Consider the following 15,133-nt stretch of genomic DNA (forward strand, 5'->3'; position numbering starts at 1 on the left):
CCCCCCCCCGCAGTACTTGCATGGTACTGATGAAAACTACCTTTTAATTTTCTTTTGTTCTTTTTATGGCTGGGAACTTGGTATCCTTTTACATGCTGTTATTTAATTTCTGTAGTCAAATATATGCAAAGTCTTCCATATGTTGTGGGAAAGAAATGTCTGTTTCCTGGTCTGTCTGTTATCCTCTCAAAGTAGAGGTCAGATTTCTTCATCTTTGCCAATTGGGAGTAAACACTGTAGGAAGAAGTATCTGATAGTAAAACCAGTGTTAGAGGCATTATTCACAATGCACATGTAACTGGCTTTTGACCTAATCAGTTCTGGTTTTTGAAATACCCAAGGTGGCTTTTGTTCATTTTTAGAACCAACCCGTGTTTACTTCATACTGTTTTTTTTCATCTGTTGTCAAAACCTTATTCTAAATTAACCCTCTCCTGCACTGTCCTTTTTCTTTACCAGGTTTTGTTCTCCTTCCATTACAGACCGTGCCACAGTGCCTTTAATTCTGCCAGTGCCCGCAGACGTTTGTCTGTGGCTGTGGCATCCTACAAGAATTTAGCTTTTTTGTTGCTTTAATTTCTTAGGAAAGCTCAAGTAAGAGTGTTAGGATTTGTAAAGATACAGACTCAAAGGTTAGCTAACTTGAGTTAGCTGTGCTCTTGAGTATGGTTCAGTGGCACGAGCGAGCTTTCTTGGTAAGAAGGTAGCGGGTTGTTTCCAGTGAAGCTACCTATACCTGTTGCTTATTGAGTCCTAATTAGGTCACGATAGACCAGCGTCATGAATGCTTTCTTCTTCAGGAGCACTTTGGACATGTCAAGACTATGGTATCGATTGCTAACAAATCTCATGGATGTTGAAATCAATTGGGACCTCTTATTACTGGTCAAAAAATGATCAAGGGTTTGGTGTCAAGAACAGCCCAACAGCAGTTGGTATCTCACTGTTACTAAAATTTTCATAATTGGAATGCAATGTGACTTTGCCTTTAGTGTATTGATAGCATTTATTTTTTCAGTAACATACCTACTGCAAATTCATGTTGCAGTATTTAGATTTTATATTACTAGCTTAATAATTAAAGAAACGAATAATATTAGTGGCTTGTGGGTGAGAAAATGACTTCAGATCAGGGTTTGGTTGGCTTACAGCTCCTTTCCAGCCTTTCTGTAGAATTTGGGCATGTCACCTGATCTCTCTTCTTCAGTTGGCCAGACCATAAAATGGGTATGTTACTGCCCTATGCCAGGAAGATACTGGCTTAAAGCAAACGCACAGTACTGGTGTTGAATTAAAGTATTTGAAGCTTTGAAATACCTGAGGGTCGGTTTTGTTTATTTTCTGTGGCAAAGATGTATAAAAAGGTCCGATCGTAAAATACTTACAAACTGTAGAGTCACTTAATGTGTCTTAACTTATCTTTGTTAAATGGCTGTCATAAATCCATACCGCTTCTAGTTCGGTGACTTGAGCTCTTGGATAGCTGTAAGAGATGGGGAGATGCTGGCGAGTCGCTGCGTGAGCTGTGGAAGTGCCCGCAAGACAGCCCGGGCGGTTGTAGCGTCGGTTCGGTAGGCAGCGCTGTTACTGGAAAGGAACGTTATGCAGAACTTTACAAAACAGCTCTCTTATCTGCTGAGACTATCTTTCCTCCTGATGTCAAGGGTTATGCAATTTTGGAGTGGTGTTTTGCAAGATGAGGTGAACGGTCCAATGCTCTCCCTTGCTCCAGGCCTGTCGCTGCTGTCTGTTGTGTAAGATGCTCGCCTTGCTGTCCTTCTGGACCCTGACTTCGATCTCATCCAGCCACTAGCCCCCTGTTAAGTTGCACAGCTTTCCTCTGGGAAGTTGAATTACAAAAGAACTTGATGGGTGCTAACTGGCCCAGCAGGTAGGCAGTTCTGCCTCTTAACAGTGCCAGTGGACTACCAGAGGTGGACTTGAGGGCTCCTGGAACTGCAGCCTGTGTCCCATGGCACTCATTGCTGCTTCAAGATGCCCAAATAACAGCAATTAACATTTGTGCCTGTCTGTGCTGGACCGGCTTTCATTTTTGCAGACGACAGCAGCACAAGCCCTTCTCAAATGAATACTGCAGTACTAAGAAGACTTTACTACTTCGAAGTTACATTGCAGTTGTCCTCATCTGCCAGTTGGAGCTATTGGTGACTAGCACAATGTTTGATTAGTTTCAGGATATTTCAGATAACTGTTCTTAATAGAAAGAAAATCTGTGCTCTGAAAATCAAGATTAATTTGTTACTGTTATGCTCAAGCAATTTAAAATGTAGCTTTTCTGTGAGCATTACTTTATTGACCATTGTAGAACAATAGACTAACATTTCTTGAGGAGAAGAGGTCTGTTTATATAGAATGGCATGAACCAGCGGAGGAAGCACAGAATACATTTCCTTTGAGTAACAGAAATGGATAGGTAATATGGGAAAATTTGTTAAACTCAAAATCTTAGAAAAAGATGGTACATCTCTATGACTATCCTCAGTAGGGTGATCTTCTGCAAGCTAATATATGGCAGAGAGAAAAAGAAATTAAGCATGGCAATCCTAGCATTGATTTCTGCCACTAGTTTTGTTGAAAGAATAATGAAAAAATACAAGAGCGAGTTGCTTAAATTTTTTGGAACAGATAGCAATAAAAATATGCACCCTCTAATTTTTAGAGTAGAGAGCATTGTGGACTTTAAATCGCTGCACACTTGAGAAAAATGGTTTCACTATGAGGAAGAAATGAGGTTTTTAGAAGGCTAAGTGCAGCCAACCCTGTGTGCCTTTATCTGTATGCTAATGAATTTGTTTTTATGAGGACTTTTTTTTTTTTTTGTGGGATTCCAGTGCAGCTGGTGAATGTTTCTGGAAGCCTGTGTGCAGGCTTGTGAACTAACCCATAGCTGGTAGTTACCTTTCATTTGAAAGAGGCAGAATATGTGCATTAAGCATTACAATGCAAAAACCTGTATTTAAATGTAGAGTCTTGCTTCTTATTTATGATGAAAAATGTTGCTTTTCAAGGTTGCAAAGGATGCTCAGCAAACCTTTGTTTTAACACGTATACTTGTAATTTTTATTCAGTCTTGGATAATTTGTGTATGCAGCCTGTTGAGCACTCAATAGGAGCAGCTTATTTTTAACCTTCATTTGTTTATGCAAAACCAGTTGAAACACAGCATTAGTTTAATCCTTTCTTCTTTTGTTTCACACAGCAATTCTCTTACCATGTTGGTTGTGAAGGGTCCTATTCTTTAGGTTTGCTACCAGGCCTGATTTATGAATCATCTGATAAAGAGCCAGCTCCACTCCCAGAAATGTGCCTTAGGTAGAATTGTATGCCAGTGAGTCAGCTTTAGGGCAGCATTTTCAAAGGAACACTATATAAATTACACAGTATCCATGTGGGGGTGGCTTAGTGTTATGAAAAAATCTGCTCTAGAGCATCGTGCACACACATCCACACAGAGCTGAGTCAACTGTCTTGAGTTAAATTGGGTGCTGGTCACACTTCTGTTGTTTTAAGTGCATGGGTATGTGTGACACTTACATGAAAATAAAAAAGAATGTATGGTATCTTGGGGAGGAGATTAACAAGACAGCAGTTGGGAAGTCCAGAAAGCATTGGTACATCTACATTTGTCTGGATGCAGATTAGTCTTGTTTGGTAGAGGTCTAATGGTTTGGCTTGATTAGTTTTTAGTTACTTAGACATTTTGTTATTGGGCATACCTGTATGTGCTATTGGTACTAGAATGTTACCGGTGAGTTTGCTGAATTAAGTGTGTTGGCTTTTAATGGAAAGCAAGGCGATTCCAAGTAAAAAAAAAAAAAAATAAAAACAAAAAAAACCCAACAACATGCAGGTACGACTCCAAAGGTTTTTGGCGAAGCTTCGGAAGTGGCCAGAGTCACATCTTCAGAGTTACGTGGCTCTGTCAGAAGGGGACATAGCTTTGGTCTTTGCCAAAAGTTTCTCCTGTATTACAAAGTGGACTTGTGCGTCATGGTCTGCTCTTCAGTACCCAGGTCATGTGCTGCTTCGGTCCTTTCCCAACCCACCATCCTTAGACACATAGTCTATCAAGTGTTTGATTCAGAGTTCTCCATGAGCTTGCCTGAGTGTTTACATTTTTTAAAAAGTCAGCTGTTTTAAATAATTTTATTAGCCTCAGTTGTATAATTTGTCATTACCTCTCTTACACCTCTGATTTATTCCATCTATGCTTAGATATGTTTGGTAAACGTGAGATAATGTAATCCACTGGCGATGGAAATAACCATTTATGTAAGTATAAGCCATTATAGCCTTTAGTTCTGTATAAATATGAAAACAAATTTAGATTTAGATGAAAATACTGACTTCTGTGACGCTGGGGCTAGAAGGTAGTAGATGCTCTGGAAGGATCTCTGTAGTTAGCTGTGTATTCTGAACAGGTAACTCCTATGCAGCAGTGCAGTTTAACTTTTCATTTACATAGTCACAAAAGCTTAAAGAACGTACTTGATGTTATTTTCTGCAAAAATGTAGGTATGGTTTCTCATATTCTTTTAAATTACAGCTTGTAAATGAATGGCTGGTGGTGCAAGGAGCTAGGTTGGTCAAACTGTTTTCTTTCAGTGCTAGCTAAAATGGTATTAAAAGACAGTGTTCTGCTAGATAATTTTTTTCATTTAAACAGTTGCTAGAGCTGGCATACAAAGGTGATATGGTTGTATGCAGGGAAAAGAAGTGGTCTGTTGGACCCTGCATAAGAGGAAATGGGTCGGTAATAAACTAAAGTGACTTTTAACAGCAAGCAGCTATGAAAAACTTAGTACTTCCGAAGTAAGAATCTGTCATATCCACAGCTGCTGAGAAAAAGAGCTGGTTTGCTTCATTCATTCATTCATGCTAGGCATTCTTTATCATTAATCAGTTCAATAACGCCTAAAATGACAATGTACAATTAAGGTTAGGGTGCCATGGTGTTTATTAAGTATTTCAGGCCTTATCATTTGTTTGGGTGAAACTCATTTCCTTCTGACATTGCAGGATATGCAATTATAAACAATAATATTTACTGAGAGCAAACCAAACAAAAATATTATGACGAATGTATGAGTGGCCAGTTATTGATTGATAAAGGGCATGCATGCCATCTTTGATATAACTCTTCATGCAGTAGTATGTATTACTTAATAGCATACATCCTATGGTAGTTCTTTAGAAAGCTACTAACACCTCTGTTTGAATTCAATTTCTCATTTTTTAATCATTTTTTATCTTCAAAAATCTCAGAGCAAACAGTGCTGTGAAAGAAACACTCAGTGCCTTCTCCTGTGTCTAGCCGGAACCTGTGGGTTCAAGGTATGATGAGACTGAACAGCAGGTAGTTTTTAATCAGATTTGTTTTTTTCTAAAGGGACGGTTTGTGCTTGCCCTCCCTTCCCTCCTTCCTGCCAGCTCTGGTGGAAAATTTCACTTATTTTCTAGTTTTGTTTTCTGCTGGCTTAGTGAAGTGAATCTACCCAAGAAAGGATGAGCCAGTTCTGGTGCAAAGGAGGGAACATGACTGTGCAGTCATGGTTAGGTAGGGGGTAAAACCCATCCCTGTTAGTGGCAGTGAACTGTGAGATTGGCTGGGCTGTCTCTGCTAATCTGACCTTCAAAATCCTTCTGGATTTCTTTGCTAAAGTGCAGTTTTCATAGCATACAAATTCTGTGCCTTTACAAATGAGTGCACAATTTGAAAACATTTCCCAGGTAAAGGTACAGTTAGATATTTAAGGGCTTCTGCATACTGGTGTGTTCTCTGGCTGGAAAATAAAATAATTTCTGTTGGAAAAATCTAGCACAGAAGTTTTTACAGAATTGCCTTTTAAAATTGTCAGTGCGGTATCTGTGCATCAAAAAAAGGAGAATGACATTTCTAAGCAATGTCTAATTAAGTATCCATCTGTGTGTGTACGCACCACAACTTATTTTGCAGTGCTGCGTTCTCATTTATGTAAAAAACTGCTCTTTCTCTAGCATGACCTTGAGATTACCTTTTCTAGTACTGTTACTAGAAAAGTGAGTGGCAAGAAAGGAATGGGAGTTTTTCAATATAGTCTCTCTGATCTATACATTTCTTGAGTAGAACTAAATCAGTACTTTTTTTCTTTCTTTGAGACAAAGCTTTTCTTGGCATAGATATTTTCCCCTGAACTGTCTGTATTCTTCCTTGCAGCAAAGTCTGTTTGAGTCACAATAGACTTTTTTTTTTCCACTGAGATAAATATGAAGTTCTTATTAATATATATACTAATACTCAAATTGTTGATGTCTAAATAGCCAGTTCAAGGGACCTGGAGAGTACAAACCTCACTGGAGCAAGTATTTTTTTCCATGCACACAGAAACACATGTCAATGTTGACAGATAGACTTTTGTGAAGTTACTAGTCCCTGTGCTGCCTTCTCACTGAAAATATAATTCACTGATCACTGTATGAGGGATCAAACCAGTGTGGTTTGAGTAGGTAAAGTAAGATCCTACTTAATAATAAAAAAATCTTCTTAAGTCATTGTAATTAGACTGTTAGCAAGGTGTCAACATGTAGATGAAACGTAATTTTTTTCTGATAGGCCAGAGAGATGGAAGGGCAAGTGCAGGTGTTCTTATAGTCCAGTTGGGAGCTGTGAGGTAGATGATGTTCCCAAGTAGGACATTGGTGAAAAAAGAGTCTCTAGTTCACTTCGGCTGCCCTTTAGCTTTGTGTCGAACTCTGTTCTTTGTGCTCCCCAGGCTAAAACGATGAATAGTGCAGAAGCTGTTCTGCAGTTATTAGTATGAATATTTAAATACATTTCATTTGGCCAGGCTAATATTCTTCTGGTATGTGTTTGAGCAGCCAAATTTTTCCTTACATGTACATTTCAAAACTCTTAGAAAAGATATTTTTCTTTTCAAAGTGCATGACCAGAGCAAAGCCAGGAGTTGCACTAGCAGGTACAATACATAGTCCACTGTGTATAACTCTTGGCCGGTCATTCAGTCATCAAATCTGTGTTTTACTTACCTGTATAATAGGAGAATTATTTAATAATGTAGATTTGTAGATGAAGTATATATAAATACTGATTTTATTACAGTATTGGGATGTGTTTATGTCTTGGAACATGTGTATTCATCATTTGGGTTTGTTGATGCTGTGCTGTGGCCTTGGAAATAAATTGGTCCTTCTGCGATATTTATTGGCTACATTAAATTACCATCTCCAGAAATTCTTCTTTTAAGTTGCTTTCAAGAGAGTTTTACTCAGTGCAAACATTTTTATATATATATATATATATGTATAAGTTCCTGTATTTTACAGTGTGTATTTTATTCTTTTTTGGAAAGTAAAATGCTGGGTTTACTGTTTGTTTGGGTTTTTTTGGGTTGGGGTTTTGTTTTTTCATATTTGGCAGACCTAGAGTTGTCATCTCCATCTTTCTTGTGTTGTCTGATACTAACTAAGCTTTCCTTCCTTAACTGGTGTTTCTCTCCCGTAAATATTTTCATAATTACCTTGCACCATTTCATTCATTAGCCTGAAGGAAGCATGAACTCTTATTTTAGTATTCTTTAAAAATGAAGTTTCAAAGTGGGTTAGGGTGGACAGGACAACACTGAGCTTTTCACAGCACCTTTTAGAAGCAGGGAAGTAGCCTTACTCTCTGCTGCAGATGGAGGGGGGGGAAGCAGCGTGCAATTACATATGTACAATTACAGGCAGCTCAGGATGGATCAGGAAACTGAAGAAGGATTTTCAGGGTACAGAAAAATCTCTCTGAACCATCCATGTTTTCTCAGGCTGCTCAAGTAATAATTGCCTTTGTCTGCAGGAATGCATTTTTTAAAAACAGTAGATTAAATCTTACTACTGCTTTTTCTTATCTATGCTTTTTTTGAAGTGGCATAAATTTATCATTTACTATACTTGTAAACCCATAAACAATTTGTTCCATACCATTCATCTGTAAGTGGAATGTGGTAGTTGGAAGATCTTTCTATTGAATTCCAAGTGAAAATTTAGGTGGAAGGCAATGTGTGAATAATGAATATAAAATTATAAATATTGATCTCTAAAACAAAATTTCCCTGAAGGTGCTTCAGGTACTTTTGGGTTGATACTGTGCAAGTTATCAATCAGATAAATAGCTTGGGGTTTTTGTATTTGCACTGAAGCAATGCAATTTATTAAATTATAATTTGAAGTAACATGTAGGATACTGGTGTGGGTGGATACTGTTTCTTGCTTGCAGCCCATACTATTTGATGCTGTTTTCCTGGCTGATTTGAGAGAAACTAGGTCAGCCTGTAGGTTCTCATGCAAGCAGGACTTGTATGGGAGACACTCAAGAAGCACTTGAATGGTGTATTAGATACTCCTAAAAAGTCTTTACGTGACTCACTAGCGTGGTAGTTCTCTGCTGAGAACAAATCTGTGTTACACATAGCTAATGTTTCTAAAGACCTTGCCGGTAGATGTCGTAAACCTAGTGTCCTTGACAATTTAGTATCGCTTTATGGTGCTTCTTGTAAATACAGCTTGGTTATGTGAGATCTGCTGGCAGAGCAATTCCACTGGAGAAGGAAGGTGTTTGTAGTCTTGCTCTGTAATGTTCAGCAGCTGCTTGGTTTGTGCTCAGAGTGACTGGATTTCTTCAATGTCATGTTGGTACTGTAAGTTTGCGAATTACCAGAAAAACATAGTAGTTTTATAAGGTTGAGGTCCTGTTCAACTGAAAGTAGATTTCTCATAGATATGGAACCTGAACTATATTCTGGTCTGTCCAGGTAGATGACTACCAAGTCTGGGAATTTTCAGGCTGGCATTGTTCGTAAGGGCTAAAATTCTCCATTAAAATATATTTAAAGATCTAGGTAAAGAAGTTTAGCGTATGTTGCTAAATTATGTAAATTATTGATTTAACTTTTCTAGAGTAAAAGGTTAGAAATATTTTTATTATTTTCTGATCTGTTTTGATTATTGTAGTGAGGTGAACCATGTTTAATGCGATTCTAGTACTGTCTTTCATGGGTGTGTAAAAGGAAGAATAGTTTGCTGTAACAAGATGAGTTCACTAGGAAAAACTAAATGAAGAAACCCAATACGATACCGATCCACACTGTTTGTAATTGAAAGCAATGAGTGGCTTAGGTAATATTGTGAAGAGCAGGACTAAGTGAGTTATTTGGGTAAATTATTCTTACTGTTCTGTTCTCATTCAGGCTGCTGTGTTGCTGAAGTCCCTGTCTAGTTCACACAGTCTTCCAGACCGCGTGCTCCATGCTTTGAGACCAGGAGGACCTTGGTGTTCTGAAATGAAGATGGAGGCAGTGGGAAAAGCAGAAGAACTTGTTGATTCAGAAGTTCCACCAAAGACTTCTGAAAAGCAAGAGACTGCTCCTGATGAAGACGGACCTATAGAACTCGAGACACAAACTCAGAAAGACAACGTGCCCACTGCAGCAGACTCTGCGGTGCTCTCTTCAATGCCTTGCTTACTGATGGAACTGAGGCGAGACTCCTCGGAGTCTCAGCTAGCATCTACAGAGAGCGATAAGCCAACGGGTGGTCGAGTTTACGAGAGTGACTCTTCTAATCATTGCATGCTTTCCCCTTCTTCCAGTGGGCATCTGGCTGACTCAGATACATTGTCTTCCACAGAAGAGAATGAGCCCTGTCAAGCTGAAGCTGCTGTAGAGGGAGACCCTTCTGCGGTGTCTGGGGCTGCAGTTGGGAGGAAATCCAGGCGATCCAGGTCTGAAAGTGAAACTTCAACAATGGCTGCCAAGAAAAACCGACAGTCTAGTGATAAGCAGAATGGTCGAGTTACCAAGGTAAAAGGTCATCGAAGCCAAAAGCACAAAGAAAGAATCCGGCTCTTAAGACAGAAACGGGAGGCAGCTGCTCGCAAGAAGTACAACCTGCTGCAGGACAGCAGTACCAGTGATAGTGACCTGACGTGTGACTCGAGCACGAGTTCATCAGATGATGATGAAGAGGTTTCAGGGAGCAGCAAGACAATCACTGCAGAGATACCAGGTAGAGGATGTTTTTTAAACTGAACTGTAACGCATCTGACATCGTTTCTCAGCTGTCATGCTAAATTAGATGAGTGACACTTGAGAAAAACCAGGAGAACTGCAGCTCTGTGTAAATTTGAAGACTGCAGTATGTTAACAAGACATGGGCAAATTTTAAAATCTGTTCTGAGGTTTCAGTGCACTTTTGCACACCAACAAGGCATAGAAATGGTAAATTGGAGGAAGGACTATCTTTGAATTCTGGAATTTTCAGATCTTTTCCTTTGTAAGCCTATATGAACTCCTATCAGTGCTGTCAAATCCCATTAGATGGTGATAATCTAATAAATACATTCTTAAGATAAGTGGCCAGCTTTGCTTTAATATATTAAGACCACAGCCCAGCAGCTGTGTTAGAAATAACATGGCATTCCTTGTGCCCGTGTTACAGTAAGGCGCTGTTCATTATTGCACTTAAGCTGCGCTTTCAGCTCTACGTTTCAGTGCATGACAAACCTACTTAGCCTTATTGTAAATTCTTGCAGATCACAGCTGGTCACCTATTTTAGGACGTAAATATGAATTTCTTTATGTAGGTGCCCAAGCTATATCCACGCCTAAATTTTCAACATTTTAGACAACGCTGTTACCATTTTCCTATGTCATAAGGATCTCTAATTTCTATATATTTAATTTGCTGACACATCCGTGTTAAGATTGGAGGCAGCAAATTATAGGGGCCTTCTTATGATTTTATTAGCAAAAGAAACATGAATTCTTCAAGTTTTTTTGTCTGCTGAGTCTTTGTTATTTTATTAGCCCAAGTGCCATGGACAGGATTTTGTGTGAATTATCCTTGCAGCATATTATACCATAGAACCATCATCATATGGCAATCTTCATATGGCAATCAAAAATAAAATCACATAAAAATAAACTTTTTGGCTTGCCAATTTTTACTGGGTTACATGCCTTTTTGCCTCTTGTGCTAGAAGTTGGTTTTCTTTTTTTGGAGATAAATATCAGCTTACATAGGGCAAGAACATTTAAAGGAAAACTGCAATAATGAGTCTTAAGTTGCTGAATAATGTTTGCTAGATGAATTATTTAAAATATTTGCAGAAGATTTTACAAATAACTGTTTTAACTGACTTGATTATGGTGAATGATTCTGTCACCATGAGAACTGGCATTTTTCCCACATACTGCTAGGAAGCAGGTTGCACAAAGGAACTTAATGTTTATTATTAGAAAGTCTGGGAAAGGCAAAGTCCTCCTATAATTATTGTGTAGTAAGCTTTTAATAGAGATCTAAAATTATTTTTACCAATTTAGTTGTTAGTCAGACTTGTAGCTTTCATAGTTTTGTGCCTTTTTATTTACTATATTTACACTTTGCTAGGCAATTAAAGCATGATTTAAAGCCTGTAAAATAAGGCTATTTCATTGAGGTTTGGGACAGGTTCCTCCCCACTCCCCCAAAAAACCCAAAACACACACAACAAATCCCCCAGCTTATATTCTTTTTTTAAAGTCATAAAAGTACCTTGTGACCCAGAAAGGCACCACATGGTATTTTCAGATCTGCTTAGATTTCTGACTTCCATTGCAGAGACCTGGAACCACTCTAGGGTACTTTTTCTAGGCTCTTCTGTGTTTGAGCTCTCGGTCTTAACCATGAGATGCTTGCAGCGAAAAGGTCCCATTGCGGTGTACGAAAGAACTTGATTATTTAGTGATGATTACACCAAGGCCCAATTTTACCTGCGATGCAAGATGTGGGAGTGCAACAACAGTCCTGAGGAACAATGACATTTATTCTTATTTCATAGCACGTATCATCTGCTTGATACTAAATTACATTTAAGACATTAAAACTTTTGAGCTGTCCTTTTGGAATTAAGTGCAATGAGTACCTGCCACACTGCAGTTTTCCTTTAAATAGAAACAACTTTGGTTTGTGGGGAAACAGTCTCCAAGTACAAAAGAAAAATATTCTCCATAGAGATAAGGACAAGGTTGGCTAAAAAGGCATCCTGTGCTACTTGTGGGTTAATGAAACATTGTGGTCTTAACAGATGCAGTGGAGCTGTGAGTCTGAGTAGGACTCCCAGCTCTCCGTCGCAGTGGTAGGTTCACATGCCATCTGCGATCCCTCTTCTTGGAACTGGCAAAGTGCTTAAATTATTTTTTTTGACTAGAAAGCCATTTTAGTGCACTTAGCATTACACTGTGAGTATCCTCAAAATTTAGGGAATGAACATATAGTTAGAAAATAATACAGGGTATCAAAAAGCATTACTGGAAATTCAGGCCATGAGTGTCCTCTGCACACAGTCAGAAGCTGAGAGGTTTAACTTGATACTTGAGTGTCAGGAAACTACGATACACCTGTCAGAAGGACATAAGCATGAAAAAACTTTTGCCTTTACTTTTGAAAAAAGTCTGTACACATTGATGCAGAAGAGTTTTTTACAGGTAGCCTGTGTTCCCCTTAGTCTGTATTTGGACACTTCAGCTGTAGTGTTGGTTACTGTCTCAACATAGCTTATTATTGGGACTGATTTTCAAACATCTGTTGTCTGAAAAATAGCTTTGCCAACAGAGATGCTCTAAAGTTTTTAGTGACAGTTAGTGTGGCCTTAATGTGTGAAGGTTATGTATACTCTGGCTCTTAACCTTCTATCAACACATGTAGTGTTACAGAAGACAGTTTGCTTGTGCGTGGTCTGAAAATTGAAGTGCCACATTTGAGAATATAGTAGTCTTTCATGTTGTGTAACTGAACCTCTTCCATTTTAATAATGCACTTATTTTTTTCAAACCATCCACATCACTGGCTCTGAAATATGTTTGGCTAAATGAGTAAGGTAAAGAAAATGTTCAGTGAAATACATAGTAAGGCCATGAAGTTGCGAACTGAACAGTTGTGCAATATAGAGTCAGTTCTCTCTGCTGAACTCAAATCTAATGTGGATTAAAATACTGGCAGGCTTGTTTTTCTTCTTGAGAAAGGTTGAAGAGCAAAGAGTTGAGATCCTGCTGGTGCTACTTCAATACAAATATTGTGAGCTCAGTAGGAGCTAAGCACAATATATGTTACGTTGTCCTGAACGCATTATGTGGTGTTAATTTACACCTGAAAATACAGGTTCAATCTAAACTTCATGGGTGCTACTGAGAATCTTTTCACTGACCTGAGCAGTCATAATCTTGAACTCTTTAATTCAGGGAACACCATGATTTTTGAATTATTGCAGATGAGGAGCAATTTCTTATCTTTTAATGATTGAGCCTCTCTGTTGGCATTTAGGATTTTACCATTCTTAAACAAACACCAGTTCATATTCATAGCATAAGAGGATGATCTTTGAGTCCTGAAATAGGTTCTGCTAGACCTGCTACTGTTGCAAGTTTTTCCTTTAAACAATTTCAAATTTGACCATGCAAATTAACTGTGAATGAAATTGGCATGAGAGCAAGTCTGGGAATCCATATTTATTTCTGTGTAAACACTTTCTTTGGAAGAAGGGGTTTTTAAAAATTCAAATATACAAAAATATTGGCATTTTACCACCATTGTGCTTTCTACAACTCAGAAAAATCTGAATTGAAATAGGGGTGACTTATGTTTTAGGCTTTCAAAATATCTGTTAAAAAGTTTGAATACGCAGAAGTGCAAAGAGAGGGGCACAGTGTGTGTGAGGGACTCTCAGCGAGGTTACTTCCTCCGAAGAATTGTGCATAGACCTTGAATGAAGCATCTTGCAAGGGATGAATTTGGTTAAAGTAACTCAGAATGACAATTATCTAAGAACGGGGTGGGGGAGAAATCTGTTAAGAGTGATTTGCAGTAAGATACTAATTTGAAAATGTCAGCATAATGACACGGAGGAATCTACCGTTGCTAATTAGAATGAAGATGCATCATACCTTCTTAAATTGTTGTGTTGTCAGACTTCCTAAATTAAATTACTTTGGATTTGGTTATTATTTACATAGTACTTAGTAGATCCCATAAAGAGACAGCATTGGGGCATTTCTTAGGTGGTGTTTTGCAGGAGGTATTGTCTTGAAAATAAGATACGTCTTGGATTCTGACCCCTTTGTGACTGCAAATTTTTTGCCTTTTAACTTGGAGTAACTTCCAAAACTATAGAGCTGTAAGTTTACAGGTAGCAAAGGGACCAAATAGATAAATGCTAGCATTTTTAATATAATAAAAATGCATTTTTAGGCTTGATTTCCTTTTTAACCCTGAAGGCCACCAGTAAAGAAAAGATTGAGTAAGACTTGTTATAAGAACTGCAAGGGAAGCATTTGAAACATTGATCTGCTGCTACTGTAAGTTGTAGATATACTATGAATGATGCCTTTTAAAAATAGTATTGCAGGGTAAAATATATTTCAATACATAGTCACTTCAGTTTGCAAAACAATTTTGTCAACTTTGACCATGCTAGTTCATTCTTAATCTTAAAAGGCTAGCTAGTCTCACATACCACCATCAATAGTTTTTATTTCAATTGCAATTCAAACTTACTCAACATTACTTAAAGGTGTCTGATCGTAAGCCTGCGGAAATCAGAAAGACCGCCATTTAGTGACTTGATCTTAGGATAAGATCCCTGACTAAAGATGAATAAACAGAATCATATTGGATGTTCAACGCCAGGAGTATATGAACAGAAGAAATATTTTTTTCAGGGAGGAAAAAGACATTGAATATACAAAAGGAACCACGTTTTAGGAAAAAGGTACCATTTTACTTAATTACTTTTAGTTAAAATGCAGTCGGAGGGATGTAGATTAGTTGCTATAAAGTAATTTATTTTTGAGCAGAGGACCTGAATGCTGAATTTCCAGCCTGCCTGATAGATAAACAGATAGGAGAGAAGACTTAAAAAGTAGGGTTTTTAATAGAAGGGTTTTGGCCCCTGACAGGTAGCATTGCTACTGCTCAGATACAAGAGAATAATCCTAGGCTTTGTTTAGCTGTTACTGAAGGACTTATGTATACCTCATTTAAATAGCTCCTAAAAAGAATGTATTGTTTAAGTAATACTGTAATTTCATGTACACAGTGAAGT

The 15,133-nt window shown here is 38.1% G+C and overlaps 1 protein-coding gene across 2 annotated transcripts in view; it reads left to right on the forward strand.

Moving 5' to 3' along the window:
- The window catches only part of LOC104841367 (chromosome unknown open reading frame, human C18orf25), a 44,020-nt gene that overhangs the window by 6,264 nt on the left and 22,623 nt on the right, over positions 1–15,133 (forward strand). For both annotated transcript variants that reach the window (XM_010582975.1, XM_010582976.1), the window contains exon 2: positions 9,246–10,062. In XM_010582975.1, coding sequence (XP_010581277.1) covers positions 9,339–10,062 — 724 coding nt within the window. In that variant the 5' untranslated portion in view covers positions 9,246–9,338. The remainder of the gene's footprint in view (positions 1–9,245; positions 10,063–15,133) is intronic.

This window comes from Haliaeetus leucocephalus, unplaced genomic scaffold (genome assembly GCF_000737465.1).
Source record: "Haliaeetus leucocephalus isolate CR32 unplaced genomic scaffold, Haliaeetus_leucocephalus-4.0 Scaffold866, whole genome shotgun sequence".
Classification (NCBI taxonomy): Eukaryota; Metazoa; Chordata; class Aves; order Accipitriformes; family Accipitridae; genus Haliaeetus; species Haliaeetus leucocephalus.